The sequence below is a fragment of the Haemaphysalis longicornis genome, unplaced genomic scaffold (assembly GCF_048455015.1).
Source record: "Haemaphysalis longicornis isolate Haplotype H1 unplaced genomic scaffold, Haemaphysalis longicornis Haplotype H1 scaffold_6, whole genome shotgun sequence".
NCBI lineage: Eukaryota > Metazoa > Arthropoda > Arachnida > Ixodida > Ixodidae > Haemaphysalis > Haemaphysalis longicornis.
In genome coordinates, this window is record NW_027526407.1 from 16,840,193 (window position 1) to 16,858,787 (window position 18,595).

Below are 18,595 nucleotides of genomic sequence, written 5' to 3' on the forward strand. Positions count from 1 at the left end.
CACTCTTCTTTCTGCTGCAATGGACGCAGGTACAGCCCGAGGTCCATCTCATGGTCAAATGTCCTGGGTGTTCTCGACGGACCGGGCGGCCGGTACTTGGACATAGAACACATTCGTGCACTCTTAGGTTCAGCGACCCCCGACAAGAGCCCCACGGGCGCAATGGGCAGGACAGGTGGTGGGGCGAGGGTGGGAAGTGCCGCGTTTCTTTTTGTGCCCTGTTGAAAAAGAGGACGCCTCGGCTCCCTCGCGCCTATCTTCACCAGCATAAGCATGTTCCAATAAAGCCCTCATGAGACGGGATCTTGGCAGCTCGTCACTTTTTACACACTTCGGTGCAAGAAACCCGGACAACGGGACCTTGTGAGGTGATCAATACCTAGCGGATTTTCGCCTGCTTTTTACTGCCTTCTCATCTCTCTGGAACAAGAACGCTTCTGCCAGTTGAAGGAACCATTTAGGAATGATGGGAGCCGTCCTAAGAAAAAGAAAATAGGAGCCGGACAAATTATGGCTCCCTATGCCTTTTTCGGCGCATCAGATATACCTTCGCAGCTGCCCAACGGCCAGGAACATGACGCCGACTTTTGCCCCGTGACTAGACCTTCTAACCTACAAACGTCATTTACGCTGGGCTGGACCGTGGAGGCCCTACTCGTAAGACGATGAATAGTACGGAACTAACTAACGCTATTTATTGGCAAGGTGGAAGACTTTTTTATCATCGAGTGACCACCAGTACATGAGTTGAGTGATGTTTTACAGATTGACCGCACAAAATGTTTGCTTGGCTGAGATAAACCAAAAAGTTGAAAATACTGTTGACAATGAAAAACTTGCAGAAGACATGTTTCATGCGTTGGATTTTAAAGACGTGGTATTATTTGAAGAAGTGAGACTTGAAATGAGATTGGCAGAGTCCAGTACTAACAGGCAAGCTCGCATTGCATCCATAGAAGCCTGAAATCGATCAGAGCTGTGACAGCGCTGGAAAGATGATATACTAACACAAAAATTATGAAACGAAATATTATTTTTGTAGTCGAACAACACAGAGCGGAGGCGAGAGGAAATGTATTGACAAGATTTACCGCAAATAGGCGGCAGCTGTCTTGATTTCTGCACATGAGACAACAAGCGCTATTCGAGGTACATTGACTTCTCATGTGAAACAGAAGTTATCGTGACTGCAACCCTAACATTGATGAGTTGACCTCTGGTGATCGAACATCCAAAGCAACAAATTCAACGTTCACTTACCTTGTAAAAACAACCATACCAAAGAAAAAGAAGCCCACGACTGTTTTGTAATGAAACGTCACTCGTTCAAGACTCAAGTGACCCTGCATGATTCTAATTGTAAGGATAAAAAGGAAACACCAAGTAAAAGATAGCTTAGTGCGACGCGAGGGTGCAGTGAAAGAAAACAATAAAAGCCACTACAGTCGTTATGAAGGATGTCTACGAAGCCGTTCAAGTGGATAAGGGGGTACGAAGAAGGCCAAGGTGTTTGATGGATAAAATGACTGCTGGCGGGGGAACAAATTATTCACCCAGAACAGGCAATGCATAAATCGGATTGGTGACTCCTTTCTGCAGTTTATCGGTGATTCACGAATTCAGAAGGTGTACACTTCGGGACGCTAGGCAGCAGCGTTATCATCGGCGGAAGCAGAAGCGACGACGTTTCCGATTTTGCTGGCTTTCATGGACACAAGTGACGTTGCCTGCCAACTGAATTGGATTGGATTGGATTGGAAAAACGTTTATTTGACCTGCAGTAAAGCGCGCGCGCTTTAGACGCGGCCTACGTCGTCTTCTTGGCGCGCCTGCAAGTGTCTCGACTCGCCTTTTCAGGCTCGCCGAGTCCCTGCCTGGCTAACGCCTCGATGACCCGCTGGATGGCCTTGAGTTGCGTTTCTTGGTCTTCTGTCCGCGTCGCCCATTCGAGCGACGGCGGGAATATCCGTCTTCGTGCTTCATCCGGATGCTTTTTGCAATCCCACAGAATGTGTTCCATGGTGGCTCTTTCGTCACGGCACACCTTGCACTTGTCGTCTGGGTACGCGTCCGGGTACACCTTGTGTAGTACTGCTGGGTTCGGCAGCGTTCTTGTTTGTAGCTGTCTGAACAGGACAGCCTGTCTCCTGTTTAGGCTCTTGTGTGGTTGTGGCAGTTCTCTCCTTGCCAGTCTGTACAGTTTGGTGATTTCATCGTATCCTGTCATTCTGTCTTTGTTGATGTACCACAGCTCCGGGCATTCCTCTCGGCCGCGGTCCGTTAGCTCTCGCGCCCGAGCATTTGCCGTTTCGTTGTGGTTTGTGTTTTCCTCCGATACTTTTCCGGTGTGTGCCGGTATCCACTTGATTCTGACGTTTCGTTTTTTTTATTTCTGTTGTCTCTAGGATGTTGATGGCCTTAGGGCTGATCCTTCCTTTGGCATAGTTCTTGACTGCTTGTCTTGAGTCACTGACAATTGTCATGCAGTCTTGATCAGCAAGGGCCAAGGCAATGGCTATTTCTTCGGCTTCTTCAGCCTTCTTACAGTTCACGCTGGCTGTTGTTCTTGTTTTCCCTTCGTTGTCCACCACTACTATGGCATAGCTGTCTCTGCTGGCGTACTCCGCCGCGTCCACGTATCTGACATATGTATCCGTTGCGTGCGTGTCCACCATGGCTTTCGCTCTGGCTTGCCTTCTGCCCGCGTTATGCTCTGGATGCATGTTCCGAGGGAGAGGGTCCACCCTGATGAATCTTCTGGCTTCGTCCGGTATTGAGCATTTGGGGCCTTGCTGTCTGTGATACGTTATGTTTAAATTGTCCAGAATTCTTCTTCCGGCCTTTGTTGTAGTGAGTCTCTCCAGTTGGGCTGCACGCTGCGCTTCCGCTATTTCGTCGAGCGTGTTGTGCATGCCTAGCCGGAGCAGTCTCTTCGTGCTCGTGTTTTCCGGTAGTCCTAGGGCCAGCTTATACGCTCTTCTGATGAGCACATTGAGCTTGTTCTTCTCGCTTTGGTTCTATCTGTGATACGCTGCCACGTACGTGATATGGCATATTACAAAGGAGTGGACTAGCCTTGTGAGGTTGTCTTCTCTCACTCCGCCTCTCCTGTTCGTGATCCGTTTGAGCATTCTTAGTGCGTTTGCTGCTTTGCCTGTTATTCGTGTGATTGTGCCGCCGTTTGTTCCGTGTGCTTCGATAAGCATACCGAGGATTCGGATCATGTTGACTGTTGGGATTTCGTTGCCGTCGCCGGTTCTGATCTTGATTTTTTCGCTCTCTCTGTTCTTGGTTCGGTGCGCTTTCGTTGGCTGGTAGATCAGCAGCTCTGATTTGCTCGGAGAGCGTCTCAGGCCCGACCCTTCCAAGCTTTCTTCTATCGCCTCTACCGCCCTTTGCAATGTGGCCTCAATGTGCGCGTCGCTTCCGCCATTCACCCACAGTGTAATGTCGTCCGCGTAGATTGTATGGCACAGGTCTTTGATCTGGATCAATCTCTTGGCCACTCGGATCATCACAAGGTTAAAGAGCATGGGCGAGATGACTGCCCCTTGTGGGGTGCCCTGGCTGCCCAGCTCCTTTTCGTCTGCCTGTAGTTCTCCTGCCCTGAGTTCCGCTGTTCGGCCCGTCAAGAAGTCCTTGATATATTGGTATGATCGTTCTCCCATGTTGAGCTCCGACACTTGTCTTAGGACCGCCGCATGCGTGACCTTGTCAAAGGCGCTTTCCAGGTCTAGTCCTAGTATGGCCTTGTTGTCTCTTGTTTTGTCGTCAATAATTTGATGTCTGATTTGGATCATTGCGTCTTGTGTGCTGAGGTGCTGTCGGAAGCCGATGATTGTTTCCGGGTACAGCTCTTCTCCCTCCAGGTACTCTTGCCACCGATTGTGTAGGACGTGCTCCATGGCTTTGCCCACGCAAGATGTTAGTGCGATTGGGCGGAGGTTGTCCGTGCTCAGTGGCTTCCCTGGCTTGGGGATGAGGATTGTCTTGGATTTTTTCCACTGTTTTGGGAGCTTGCCGCTTCTCCAGCATTTGTTGTAATATGCTGTCAGGTTCTCGATGGATTTGTCGTCGAGGTTCCTGAGGATCTTGTTGGTGATGCGATCCGGCCCGGGCGCCGACCTGGTGTTTAGGTAGTGCAGCGCCGTCCGTACCTCTTCGACTTCGATGTCCCGATCGAGACGCTCGTTGGATCGGCCTCGGTACGGGTCGTGCACCACCGTGGGCGTCGTCGGCACGTACCTGTCTCTCAACTTCTGTGTGACGGCTTCGGCTCCATTCTCGGTGACTTCCCGGTGCAGAAGTTTGGCCAGTCTGTCTCGTTGATGCGACTTAGTCTTTGTTTCATCCATGAGGTGTTTGAGGAGATTCCACGCCTTACCGTTGTGTAGCTGGCCGTCGACCGCGCAGCACATCTCGTTCCATTTTTGGTTGCTCAGGACTCTGCAGTGGTTTTCGATTTCTTTGTTGAGCTCAGCCACTTTCTTTCGCAGTCTTCTGTTAAGTCGTTGCTTTTTCCACCTGTCTTGGATGGCTTTTTTCGCCTCGATCAGGTGTGCCAGCCTGCTATCCATGGCTTCCGTTTCCACGTCCGTTTCAATCTCCTTTGTTGCCTCTCGCACGTTGCGTGCGATTTTGTCGGTCCATTCGTCGATGTCGTCTATCTCTTCGACGTCCGCTTCTTCTCGGTTCCTGATCTTCCTGAACTCCGACCAGTCGATCCACGTGTATTTCTTTACGTTGTTCTTCTGGTCGCCCGGGACTGGCACCGTGATTTCCACTATTACATGATCACTGCCCAGGTCGTCTCCAGTGTTTCTCCACTTGATGACTGCGTCCGCGTCGTTCTTCACGAACGTAAGGTCTGGCGTGGTGTCCCTCGATATCGAGTTGCCGATCCTCGTCGGGTACGCTGGGTCCGTGATTAGGATGTAGTCGAGCTCGGTTGCGTCTTGCGCTAGATTCCTGCCTTTGACGTTGTTTTTGAGGTAGCCCCACGATTGGTGCATCGCGTTGAAGTCTCCGCAAGCGAGTAGTTTGGAGTCTTTAGCGATGTTTCCGGCCTTGTGGAGCAGTGACTTGAATCGCTGGTGCTTCTGGGACGGGCTGCTATATAGGTTCAGGATGAATAGGCTCTTTTTGTTGTTCTTGGTCGGTATAATTTCCGTGTAGACGTGTTCAATCTTGTTTTTGATTTCGTGTTCCAAAAAAGTCAGTCCTTTTCTGACCAGCGTGCATAGGCCTCTTCCACCTGCCGGGCCCACTTGCACTCTGTATCCGGGAAGGGTTGGCGTTGCGGTGAGCGTTTCTTGTAGTAGGATCACGTCCGGCTTTTTCTTGGCGTGTTCGATGTGCTGCTGTAGTACTGCCCGCTTTGGTTGGAGGCCGCGGTAGTTCCACTGCCATACGGTTATGCTTGGTGGATCGGGGGCCATGGTTGTCCTGATTGGTAGTTGTTGCCGGGTTCTTGGTTGATCTGGTGCATCACCGGTGTCATCATTTGATCTATGCTTGCTCTCATGTCTGCCAGTATGCTGTCTTGCTGTTGAATCTTTTTTTCGAGGGTTTCCGTAATCCTCTGGATTGTCTTGTTGAGTTGCTCCCGGATGTCGTGTATTGTTACTTTTTCTTCTTGTTCTTCAATAAGTCGTTTCTTTGCTGCTGGCCCTTCGTTCGTCTCTGTTATGACCTCGCTGATCCTTGGTTGGTCTGTCAGTTGCTGCCTGTCAGTCAACTCTCTCTTGAGGCTGTTCACGCTTTGGGTGAGTTGCTGAATCATCGCTCTCAGCTCCGCATTTTCTTTGCGGATGTCCTCGTTCTCTTTGCGTAGTATACCTATCATCTCCTCTTCCTTGCTCTGGATTCGCTGTTTCTTGTGTCCCGCGCTCTTCTCTGGGTTTCCCGTCTTGCCGCCGGTGACGCGCACCGTGTCTGCCCAGCTCACTTTTTCTCCGGATGGAGATCGCCCGCGTCGAGTGCTGTTGTCGCGGCTTTGCCTTCTTTGTTTGCTATTGTCCCGTGATTGCGAGCGGTTCCGAGAAGGCGTCCTTGGATTATGCGCAGCTGGAGTGTCGAGCGGTGGAAAATTCCACGCTTGCGTCAGCTGTTCTTCTGCTTCGCGCCTTTCCCACTGCCGCTTACGCACCACGTACGGGGTCTTATATCTTGCTCGGCACTGTTTATCTCCTGTGAGGTGGTTATCCCCACAAAGCTTGCACTTTGGCGTGCACGTATGACCTTCTTTGGGGTTTTTCTCACCGCAGCCTCTGAATGCCCGCTCGTTTGGTGTTGGGCACACATCTTTACGATGTCCTACTCGGCCGCATTGGTGGCACACGTCTACTTGTTTGCGATAAAGCTGACACTTGATGAGGGCGTTTCCATACCTGACATAGTTGGGAACCTTGCCTCCGCTGAAGGCTACGATGACTGTTGTTGACGTTCCGATGCGTTTAGCGCCCAAGGCTAGCGGGTTCCGTTCGTTGACGATTCTTGCGTCTATGTCTCTCGGCGTTTCGCTGAGCGGGATGCCTCTAATTACTCCTTTAACTGTGTCGTGCGGGGTCGTGCGATATGCGCTCACCTCGTGTTGGTTTCCGCTGACGACGATGCCTTGAATACCTTCATAGCGTCTTGCGTTCTCTTCTTTCGGCGTGCTGATGACGACGATGTTTTGTTGCGCGTTTATGCACATCGTGTCTTCCTTTCCGGCCTCCTCGGTGATCCCGGCGGCCACGTGTATGGCGGCCATTACGTCAACTACTCCCGTCTTCGCCACGTGTATTCCGCCTCGTGGTCGGACTACAATCTTGGTTTCCTCCCTTGGTATCGCCGGCATCCTCGCTGCTTTGATTGCCGAGATCCTCGTATTTCTTGCCTGCTTTTCGGTTTTGCGTCTGTCGTCCCCTTCGTTGGTGGTTCCCGTCTTCTTCTGCCGACGCCTGGCGTATCGCTCGCCTGCGGTTCTCCATCCTGCTTCTTGGTTGAAATCTTCCGGTGGGATTTCCTCTCCCTCCACTTGCACATATTTTCCATGGCCCTGGTCTTGAGTGCAGGTTTCCATCTCTTGCTGTAATGACGCTCCCTCGGGCGTGCCCAGACTCGCCGCCAGCATGGCGGCCCGTCTAGTCGTTCCTCGTTAGGCTTAGCGTTGCGTCGTCCAGCACTGACAGAAAAATCTAACAAGTCCGCAAATTTTCACTTGCCTGTTGGGATTTTGGTATCCACTGATGTCGCTTAACTCCCCGAACACGCTGATAAAGGTGGATGACCGTTGTGGCTAATTAGCACTGCATAATGAACCATCAATTGCGGAGCCGATGCGAGACACGTCCACTCACTTCGGCGATCGCAGTGCCCCTCTGCCAACTGAATTGATTTCCCGCCGTGGGCTCTATACACGCAGTGAATATTACAGCCATTTTCGCGCGTGGGAGGAAGTTGGAAAAGAGGACGCCTTGTCTCCATAGTGCCCATATTTATCACCTTAAGCATGTTCTACTAAAGCCCCCATCGGGGGCTTTGGCGGCTCGTCATTTGGCGGCTCGTCCTTGGGAATTGGCGGCTCGTCCTTTTCTCCATATGCACATTTCTTCCATGCCCTAAGGTATGGCAGAGCTCTGTAATGCCGATACAGACGGAGCGACTCTGCTCCCGTCCGTGTGGTTTGCCACTTCAAGCACTGCCGGCCCGCAAGTGGTGCGGTGGGCGCTTGGGCTGCGAAAGGCAACCTAGTTGGGGGGGGGGGGCAAAGGGGCGGGGGCGGCTGGGCAGGACAAAACGTTTACTGGGTTCCTGCCTAATCCAGATGCCACTCCCCTCACAGGCAACTTCCGTCGACATACGATGCAGTAGCGAAGGTACTAAGCCGTGGTTGAACTTCGGGTTAAGAACATTTTAGTTTACTTTGATACTCATGATTTTGTTTTCAAGTTTGAATATCTCACATGTCCGAGGGTATGCCTGGTGAGGGCCCCTGCAGCCTGGGTATTTCATGTCTTGCCTACGGCAGTTTTCGATCAGGCTGTCTTGCTTAGATAATTTCACGCATGTTTCTTGAGTACTGCATTTGTTTGTGCCATGCTAAAATCGCTGGCCCTTAAAGCACCGGCGTGAGCTAGGGACGTACAGTTGAAGAGTACATCTGAGGAAGCTTACAGTGGCAAATTCCAGTAAGAAGCTATGGCTAAAATTAATCACTACTTGTTTGGTTTAGGTTTTCTGATTTTCAAGGCGCATAGTTATCCTCTTTACTGCAAAGGCACAATGGTCGCGCAGGCCCCCGCGGACGTCTAAGTCAGTTTCATTGCTGATTGGACACCTTGTGACAAATTTAGTGTTTGGTGCAGAGTAACCTTGATTTTTCTGCCGCCAATTAGCGTTTCTTTAACGAGCTTTTTCGATTGTGCTTTCTTAGTTACGGCTTGAAGCATTCCTCCAAAGGCCATTTTTCGCACTGTAGTGTGTCCCTAAACAGTTTTATGAAACTTTGCTATGATGAAGACAAATTTAGATCACGGTGGTTCGGTCTTGTCAAGAACCCAGGGATGTTGTCCAGCACGTAGAACAATAGGGCAGGTAATGGAGGAAACCACGTCGTCGCGGCCCTTTTCGGGGGCTGATGATTGGGAGCAGAAATTTTGAGAAAAACATGCGGCAAGGAAAAGTTGGCAACTGGGGCAGTTCTTTCATTGACCTTACCCTGATAGCCAATGAGGTCGAGGAGCTTTCTGCTTGGTATTCACACAAGGAACCCATCGACAGAAGCTTCGCCATGGCTCAGACGGCCACCTTTTCGGGTGTCCACACTTCCCCTTAAAAGACATCGGCACGGTTATATACAGCGCGAATATGGGGCGGTGGGCAAGCCGAGTCGCAATTACCGTCCCCTTGAATTCACAGGGACCCTTCGGGGATTTCTTTGAATCTATTCGTTGTCTATTGCTTTTTTGCTCGCAGCATTTTTGCCTCCTTGCATGTTCATTCAACCAAAAATTATTCCTGCATTTGGAATTACACGCGACAAATCTAGAAACAACTTTACGGAGTTAGTGTGAATCGCTCTACTCTTGACTATCGCGTTGTAGTATGTCATCCCAACCACTGATTGAGGGTTTCAGAAAACGTCTCAATGTTATGAATATCGGAAAACAACTGCTGTGAACAAAGTGCTAGGACCATGCTCTTCTATTTGATCGAAAATTCAGCACAAATTGCAGCTATTTTAACACGTATAAATCCTCGCCTAGACACTAGCTGCTATGAGGAGTTCTCGGTACACAGTAGCTCGGAATATTCTGCCCCTCTGTGTACCACAATGCGTGATGGATCAGTCCAATGCTGACACAACTCAGCTGTGCTCCATGAATGAGATGGTCTAACTGTGCATCAAATGCTGTCTTTGTTTATTGGCTAAAACGTTTAGGTAATTCTCAACCACAGGTTCAACTCATTTTCCCGTAAACTTACTTCAACAAGTTCCTCTCGGATGTGGAAAATATAAAGTCCCTTCTTGTTCACACTAGTTACCTCTTTTTTACTGAGAAATAACATGTTTGAGATCTAACTTGTTTTTGTAGTCCAACGTACAATCTCACCATAGGTTCAGATTAACTATTTATCAAAAGCATTCAATACAGTTCACGTTATTGCGTTATTCTGAACTCAAATAGTTCAAACTCTCATTATTCTGAACTCAAATATTCCAATGAAATAAGTCAAATGAAGTCAATCTGCCTATATAAAAGGCTAATGAAATACTAGACTACTTGTCAGAACTCACCCAGTCAACTTAGGCAAGTTCTGGTAACTGAATTCCATAGTACACATCATAGGAATACATTTTATAACTGCATAACACAAGGTGTTCAGCCTTGTATGTATCCTGAAAAGCAGTCACCGGCGTCTTATGAGAAGTTCATCTACACCTTGAAGTTTGGTCATGCCAGCTTATCTCTACCCCAAGATGTGATAATCAGTGGCCTGCAAGAGAGAAGTTAATCTGAAACGAGACGCAAGTCACACTCTCATTATGTCTTGGTGCCACAGTAAGCTTATTTATTTATTTATTTAAAAATACCTTACAGGCCCTTGTTGCAGGGCATTGTGTAAGGGGGGTAACAAAGGGTGAGTGTCGTGATAGAACTGTAAGGGAACATCAAACTTTGAATGAACTTTGAAAGAACGGAACAGCAAATAACAAGATATATGTCACTAAAGAGAAAAAGAATGTACAAAAAAAGTCACTTGAAGTGACACATACATGGGAACATTGCAGGTGGGAAGGAATGTAAATATGCGCAATACAACTTAGTAAAAAATACCTACTACACACGTAGTTAAAAATATTCTATAACAGCGCGCAGAAAGCAACTTGTTCTTGTTTCGAAAACACAGGATAACAGAGTTTTACTTGTGTGTATAAGGACATCATAAACTACAAAAATGCAGCGGTCACAAAGTGTGAAGCGGTAAGAAAAAAGAAAGAAAAAGAAGAGCGCGATGCTGTTTTACCGAACACAAGGCATATAATCTGTAAGCGGGAGGAACCGGAGTAAAAACGAATGGATATAATTACACTGGAGCGATACAGGAGGTGGCACAAATACTTGTAAAAAGAACCAGTCGACGTTTCTATCACTGAAAGAAAGAGTGGAGAAGTTGTCTGAATTTTTCGTGGTCTGATTGATATGCGATGTCATTCGAGAGATCATTCCACAAGCGAATGGCGTGAGGAAGAGCCGATGAGTTAAAGGCGTCGGTTGACCCATATAATCGCGTGAAACTTAAGTTATTATGCAACCTGCGAGATGTAACGGAAGGTATATCGAGTTGAAATGGGAATGGTTTATTACTGTACACATACTTATGGAAGAGGCATAGAAGAGAAATATCCCGCCGAGTACTCAGCAATTGAAGAGAAAGGCAGAGCTTAATTTCCGTTATGCTGCTATGGTAGTCGTAATTTCTCGAGATAAAACGGGCTGCCCTATTTTGAATCGATTCAAGCATGTTGATTAGGTAATTTTGGTAAGGGGACCAGATGGATGCGGCGAATTCAAGTTGAGGGCGAACTAAGGTCTGATAAGCTAGTTGACGAACATGGGATGGGCAGCTATGCAAGTTACGGCGTAAGTATCCCAATGATTTTGAAGCTTTTGCACAAATGGTGGTGATATGGTGTGACCAAGAAAGATTTGGTGTGAAATGAATACCTAGGTACTTGTAGGAGGATGCGTGCGACAGAGGGTAATCATCAATGATGTACGAACAATTGGAAATATTTTGCTTGCGTGTGAAAGACATAATTTTGCACTTCTGCTTGTTTAGCGACATCAGCCATTTTTTGCACCAGTCATTAATCTTGTTGAGGTCATTTTGCAGTGTTAGGTGGTCGTCAGCACAGGTTATTGAGCGATATATAATGCAATCATCGGCTAAAATTCGCATGCGAGATGAAATGGTGATTGGCAAATCGTTAATATAAATTAAGAATAGCAGGGGGCCGAGGACGCACCCCTGCGGTACACCTGAGGTTACGTGGGAAAGCGGGGATTGGATATTGTTTATTACCGTGAACTGCTGGCGGAGCGAAAGAAAGTTTCGAAGCCAAGATAAAGTGAGCGAGTCTAATCGAAGTGAAGATAATTTAGAAATCAGACGACAGTGGGGTACACGATCAAATGCTTTTGAAAAATCGAGAAAAATGCAGTCAGTCTGAATGTTATTGTTCATGTTGCAATGTAGTTCTGACGTAAATTCCAGCAGCTGTGTTTCGCACGAAAAACCTTTTCTAAATCTATGTTGGTTGACAAAAAAGAAGTGGTTAGATTCTAAGTGCCGGAAAACATGAGAAGCGATTATATGTTCCAGAAGTTTGCAGCAGATGCACGTTAGAGAGATGGGGCGATAACTTTCGGGTGAATGTTTATCGCCGGCTTTAAACACGGGGACTATTTTACCAATCTTCCAGTCAATGGGAAGCTGGCCTGTTGCTAATGATTGTCTGAAAATGTGATACAGGATATTAACAGAAACAAAAAGGGTGTTTTTCAGAACTTTGGAATTTATATCGTCAATGCCAGCTGAAGTAGATAGCTTAAGATTAGTGACAAGAAGTGCGATACCCTCAGGCGTTATTTCAATAGGTTGCATGTAATCTATGTTGAGATCGGGAACGTTCGGAACATCGGTGTGGTCTTCTCGGGTGAAAACAGATGAAAAGAAGGTGTTAAATGCTGAGGTGCAATGACTGTCTGAGAGGGGAGCATGGTGATCATCTAGCAAGGAAATCTGTTGAACATCGTGTTCCGGAGATATTTGTTTCCAGAATTTTCTAGGATTTGATTTCAGAAGGGAAGGCAAATCGTTAGAGAAATACTTTTGTTTAGCAGATTTAATTGTGGAAGTGTATATTTCCATACCATTTTTGTACGCCTCCCATGCCGAGGACGTACCAAGTCGTTTTGCCGCGCGGTATAGACGTTTCTTTTTATTTCTGAGCTGTCGGATGGATTTTGTAAACCAGGGGTTAGTTTTATCATTTTTGACGGAAACAAGTGGAATATACCGATCTGCCAGCGCGCATAATTTGTTTCTGTAGAGCACCCAGTTATCATTTACGTCACGATTGGAAAAGGATGGCAGGAATATGTCATTGTAGAAGGTTTCTAGTTCAGCGTTGATTTTGCTGTAGTTAGCTTTATTGTAATCACGGATTTTTTTCTGTTCAATGCCAGAGAAAGGTAGTCGAATGTTAAGGGTTACTTGAAGAAGACTGTGATCGCTGAATCCATCTATGTTCAGTATGGTATTTACTGTTTCAGGAGCGGTGGTGAGAAGTAGGTCGAGGATGTTAGAACCGCGAGTGGGCTGATTCACCATTTGCGATAAGTTAAAGTCTAAGGTTAGGTTGATAAATTCTGTAGACATGCGGCAAGGGGAAGACAACTGGTTCCAGTCAATCGCGGGAAAATTGAAATCGCCAAGGATGAATATGGAATCGGTATGGCAGAGATGGATGGCTTCAGTGATGCTGCTGCGCAGTTCTTCCAGAAATGAATGGTTGCAGTCAGGAGGTCGGTAACAATTTCCGATGAGCAGTGTGGCGGACTTGGTTAAGCATGCTACCCAGATAATTTCTATGTTAGAGTGTACTTTGATAGCATACGATTGTAAAGTTTTTTTTACTGCGAGAAGAACTCCTCCGCCCCGCCTATTAGTACGGTCGTTTCGGTAAATGTTGAAATTGCTACGATCAGGGAGAACTTCGTTATCGGTTATGTCAGGGTAAAGCCAGGTTTCGGTGAGGGCAAGAATATCGCAGTCACAATCGTCAAGGAAGGAACATAACAAATGCCGTTTTGGCATTAGGCTGCGGACGTTAGTAGACGATAGCGATAATGTGGTGATGGCTTGAATGGGCGAAGTCATATTCCGATCTTGCCCGCACGTGTTATTTAGCTATCTGCTAGCTAGTACAACACTATCACTGGTGACGTCATAGATGTAAGTCTGCTTGTTAATGTGCAGGCGATCAACTGAAATTTTGAAAGCCTTGTTCTGAGACTTAGCGAAGCTCACCAACTTGCGTCTTGCCTGTCGTGTTGCCGGGGAAAAGTCTTCACCAATAGAATAGGTAGTTCCTTTTAATTTGCATGCATTGGACAAGATCTGCTCTTTGTCCTTATAAAATGTTAGTTTTGCTATGATAGGCCTATTTTTTCCTTCAGTGAATTTGCCAAGCCTGTGTACACGCTCGAATTGTGAACTAGTTGTTGTTAATTCAAGTTTTTCAGAGCAAAACGCTATTACTTTCTCCTCCGCCGCGGCCCATTCTTCCTCCTCGTTGTCTTCTATCCCAAAAAAGAGAAGGTTTGATCGCCGCTGCCTATTTTCGGCATCGTCGCATCGGGACGAAATGGCTGCCAACTGATCTGAAACTTTCAGGAGGGTGCTGTCAGGGGGACTATCTGCGTTACGCTGCAATGCAATGGTTGCCTCAAGGGCAGCGACTTTAGCATCAAGTAGCTTGATCTGATTTTTAGCAGTTTCTTGCTCTCCACTTACTCGTTTCAGATCAGCTAACATTGTGGCGTGTTCAGCCTCTAGTTTTTTAATTGTTTCCAAAGCCGAAGTGAAGGCGTCAGCTTCCGCTTTACTCATCGGCCCCGGATTCGTTTCCACATCGCCCGCGAGCATGAGCAGTAAGTTTCCAACGGAAGAACAAAGATCAATTTAGGAGGGATCAATTATGGTCGACCACTCTCGACATGTCAGAGACACTCGAGTAAAGGGCCCGGGGGTTTAAATTCAGGTTTCATTCATCACGAATAGTCCGAGTAGCGCTGGCACCACCCCCAAGAGCCCGAATACAAAAATACCTTAACATAAATACCCGGGAATGTGGAAGAGAGACGGCTACCCCGCAAGCGTTGTGCACCAGTGCACCAGATGCGTGTTCTGGAGGTCGTGGGTTCAGATCCCACACGCCCGTGATTTTTTTCTTGTCTTTGCTTCTGACTTTCCATATTCTTTATCTCTTTCAATGACCAACCACTATCTCCCCATTTAGCCTACCATTCCATCTCCTATTTCTGCCTTAGTTCAACGATCGTCTTTTTCCCATTTTGATTCGCTACATGCATAGCGATAGCATCTGTTCCGGCAGTGTTGGTGCCATAGGGAGCTTAAGACGGTCCAAGGCTAGTCGACCACACTCGACGTGTCGTAGACACTCCAGTCACGGCCTGGGGGTCAAAACGAAGGTCGCCTTCACGCCGGGTAGTCGGAGTGGCGCTGCCTACAACCCCCAAGTGCCAGAAAACAAAGATACCTTAACATAAATACGGGATAAACTGGAGGGGAAAGAGCCCCGGCGGTAGCAAAGTGCCCTTCGCACAAGACACGTATTCTGGAGGATGTTGGTTCCGATCCCAGCCGGCGGAATTTTTTTCTCCACTTGCTTTCTGTCTTTAAAATAATTTATCGGTTTCATTGTACTAACACATCCTTCCCTTTGCCTTCCTAGGTTTACTTGACTGCCTACTCCTATTTGTGTCATAATACAACGAGCCCCTCATTTGCCATTCTGAATAGCTACGTGCATAGCGAGGAACCCTTTTCTGGCACTCTTGGTGGCATTGGGAGATTAAGAGGGTTCAACGCTGCTGGAACACTCTCGACATGTCATAGACACTCGAGACATGACCCGGGGGTTAAAAATAAGGTCCCCTTTCCCTTGAGTAGGCCGAGTGTCGCTGGCAACCACCGCCCAAGCGCAGGAAAACAAAAATTACCTAACATAAATATCCGAGAAAGCGAACGCAAACAGTCATCGCACCAGACACGTATTCTTAAGTCGTGGGATTGGATCCCACCTTGCGGGCATTTTTAAATGCGGATCATTTCTTAGGCTCGCCTGGTCCTCCGTCGTTGATGGCGGTGCCGTTCACACGTTCACTGCGCATGCGCAACTCTCCTCCTTACACCCACAGCTCCGCGATACTACAATATAAAAAAAAGAAATTAGAAGGCAAATAGCTCCATCGGTAGCGCCGTGGTCATCACACCACACCCGTATTCTAGGGGTAGAGGGTTCAGATCCCTCTGGAAGAGAATTTTTTCTCCACTTTCGTCCCGCCTTTACAAATTATTTATCGGTCACAAGGACAAACCACATTCTCCCCTTTGGCTTCCGAGGCTTTCTCGAATGTGAACACTCATTTCTGTGTAAATTTAACGAGGCCCTCATTTCCCATTTTGATTCGCTATACGCATAGCGAGGGCATTGGTTCTGGCAGTCTTGTTGCCATAGGCAGCTTAAGACGGTCCAATGCTGGTTGACCACTCTCGACTTGTGGACACTCGATTCATGGCGCGGGGATTAAAAAGAAGGTCGCCTTGACGCCGAGCAGTCCGAGTGGTGCTGGCTGCCACCCCTAAGGGCAGGAAAACAAAAATACCTTAACACAAATACGCGAGACCGTATAGGGGAAACATCTCTGCAGGTGTCGCAGTGGACGTCGCCCTTGATTGGTGTTCTGGCGTATGTGGTTTTGGATCCCTCCCGGCGGTAATTTTTTCTCCACTTGCTTTCTGTCTTTTTATTTTTGTTATCTCTTTCAATGAACTACCATATTCTACATTTCCCTTCCCGAAGCTTTCTTGACAGCTAACCCTTATTTTTGCATTAATTCAAAGATGCCCTCATTTCCCATTCTAAATCACTAAATGCATAGTGAGGGTGTCTGTTCTGGCAGTCTGGGTGCCATTTGGAGGGTTAAATCTTGTCAACCACTTTCGACATGTCGTAGACATTTGAGTTATGCCCGCTGAATAAAAAGCACGTTTTCTTCACCCCGAGTATTCCGAGTGGCACTGGCTACCACCCCCAAGCACAGGAAAACAAAAATACCTGAACATAAATCCACGATAAAGTGGAGGGGAAACAGCACCGTCGGAAGTTCAGTGGTATTTGCACCAGACACGTATTCTGGAAGACGAACGTTCAGGTCCCACCCGGCGGGAATTTTTGTCCACTTGCTTTCTGTCTTTTAAAATTCTTTGTCTGTTTCAATTCCCTGCCATATTAACCCCTTCGCTTTTCAGAGACTTTCTTGACTGGCAACCCTTATTTCTGTCTAATTTCAATGAGCCCCTAATTTCCCTTTCTGATTCGCTACATGCATAGCGAGGACCTCTGTACGGCATTGTTGATGCTATAGGAAGCTTAAGCGGGTTCAACGCTGGTCCACCACTCTCAACATATCGTAGGCACTAGAGTAACACACCGGGGGTTTTTAAGAATGCCCCCTTCACCTCGAGTAGTCCGAGTGGCGCTGGCTACCACCCCAAGAGGAGGAATACTAAACTAAGCAGACATAACTACCCGAGAAAGTGGAGGGCAAACAGCAGTGCCGTTAGCGTAGTGGTCATCGCACCAGACCCACATTGTAGAGGTCGTGGGTACGGATCCCATCAGACGGGCACTTTGTCTCCGCTTTCTTTCATTCTTTCCATATTCGTTGTCAGTTTCAATGGCCTTCAACACTCTCCCCTTTGCCTTCACAGTCTTTCGTAGCTGCCAACACTTCTTTCTGTCTTAATTTCACGAGCCCCTCATTTCCCATTCTGATTCGCGAAATGCATAGCGAGAGCCTCAGTTCTGGCAGTATTTGTTCTATAGGGAGCTTTAGAGGGTTGAACGCTGGTCTACTACACTCCGCATGCTGTAGACGCACGAGTCACGGACCGGGGCGTAAGGGAGGTCGCCTTCACCGCGAGTAGGCCGAGTGACACTGGCTACCACCTCTAAGCGCAGGAAAGGAAAACTACGTTAACATAACTACCCCATAAAGTTAATTGCAGACAGCCCCGCTAGTAGCGCAGTGGTCATCGCATCAGACGCGTATTCAGGAGGTCGTGAGTTGGCATCTCACCCGCCGAGCATTTCTTCTGAGCTTTCTTTCTTCCTTTCCAAATTCTTTATCTGTTTCAATATTATAACAAATTCTCCCATTTGGTTTTCGAAGCATTCTTGACTGCCAACACTTCTTTCTGTTTTAATTTCACAAGCCTCTGATTTCCATTTTATTTTCGTTACATCCATAGCGAGGGCCTCGGTTGTGTCAGTCTTGATGTCATAGGAAGCTTAAGAGGGTTCCACGCTGGTCCACTACTCTCAACACGTCATTGACACTCGAGCCACAAACGGGGGGTACAAAAGAAGGCCCCATCACCCCGAGATGGCCTAATTGCACTGGCTACCACCCTAAGCACAGGAAAACAAAACTACGTTAACATAACGTTAACAACATAAATGCCCGACAAAGTGGACTGGAAACAACCCCGTTTGTAGCGTAGTGGTTATCGCAGCACACGCGTATTCTGTTGATCATGTGTTCGCATCCAACTGGGAGGGCATTTTTTCATGACTGTTTTTCTGTCTTTCGAAATTTTTTATCTGTTATAATAACCTAACAAATTTGCCTTTTGGCTTCCGAAGCTTTCTTGACTGCCTACCCTTAGTTCTGTCTTATTTCAACAAGTCCCTCATTTCCTATTCTGATTCGCTACATGCATGGCGAGGGCCTCTGTTCTGGCAGTCTTGTTGCCACAAGGAGCTTAAGAGAGTTCAAAGCTTGTCGGCCACATTTGACATGCCGTATACACTCGAGTCACGGCCCGGGGGTAAAAAGGAGCCCCCTTTACCCCGATAACTCCGAGTGTTGCTGGCTACCACCGCCAAGCACCGGAAAACAAAAAATACCTTAACATACATTTGCGAGAAAGTGGAGGGCAAACAGCCGAACCGGTAGCACAGTGGTCATCTCACCAGACGTGTATTCTAGAGGTAGTGGGTTTGGATCCCACTGCGTGGAGATTTTTACTCCACTTTCTTTCTGTCTTTACAAATTCTTTATCGGTCCCAACTACGAAGCACATTCTCCCCTCTGGCTTCAGAGGCTTTCTTGATTTCAACAACGTATTTCTGCGTTAATTCAACCAGGCTCTCATTTCCCATTCTGATTCGCTACACTCACAGCGAGGGCGTCGGGTCTGGCGGTGTTGTTGCCATACAGAGCTTAAGACG

General features: G+C 47.5%; 1 protein-coding gene across 1 annotated transcript; it reads right to left on the minus strand.

Moving 5' to 3' along the window:
* Positions 1-1,807: 1,807 nt before the first annotated feature.
* Positions 1,808-5,012, minus strand: LOC144142925 (uncharacterized). The gene is made up of 3 exons (XM_077674759.1): positions 4,022-5,012; positions 3,209-3,907; positions 1,808-2,091 (listed from the first exon to the last, which is right to left on the minus strand). Exons 1-3 carry the CDS (start codon positions 5,010-5,012, stop codon positions 1,808-1,810), a joined length of 1,974 nt encoding a protein of 657 aa, XP_077530885.1.
* Between the last annotated feature and the right edge of the window lie 13,583 nt (positions 5,013-18,595).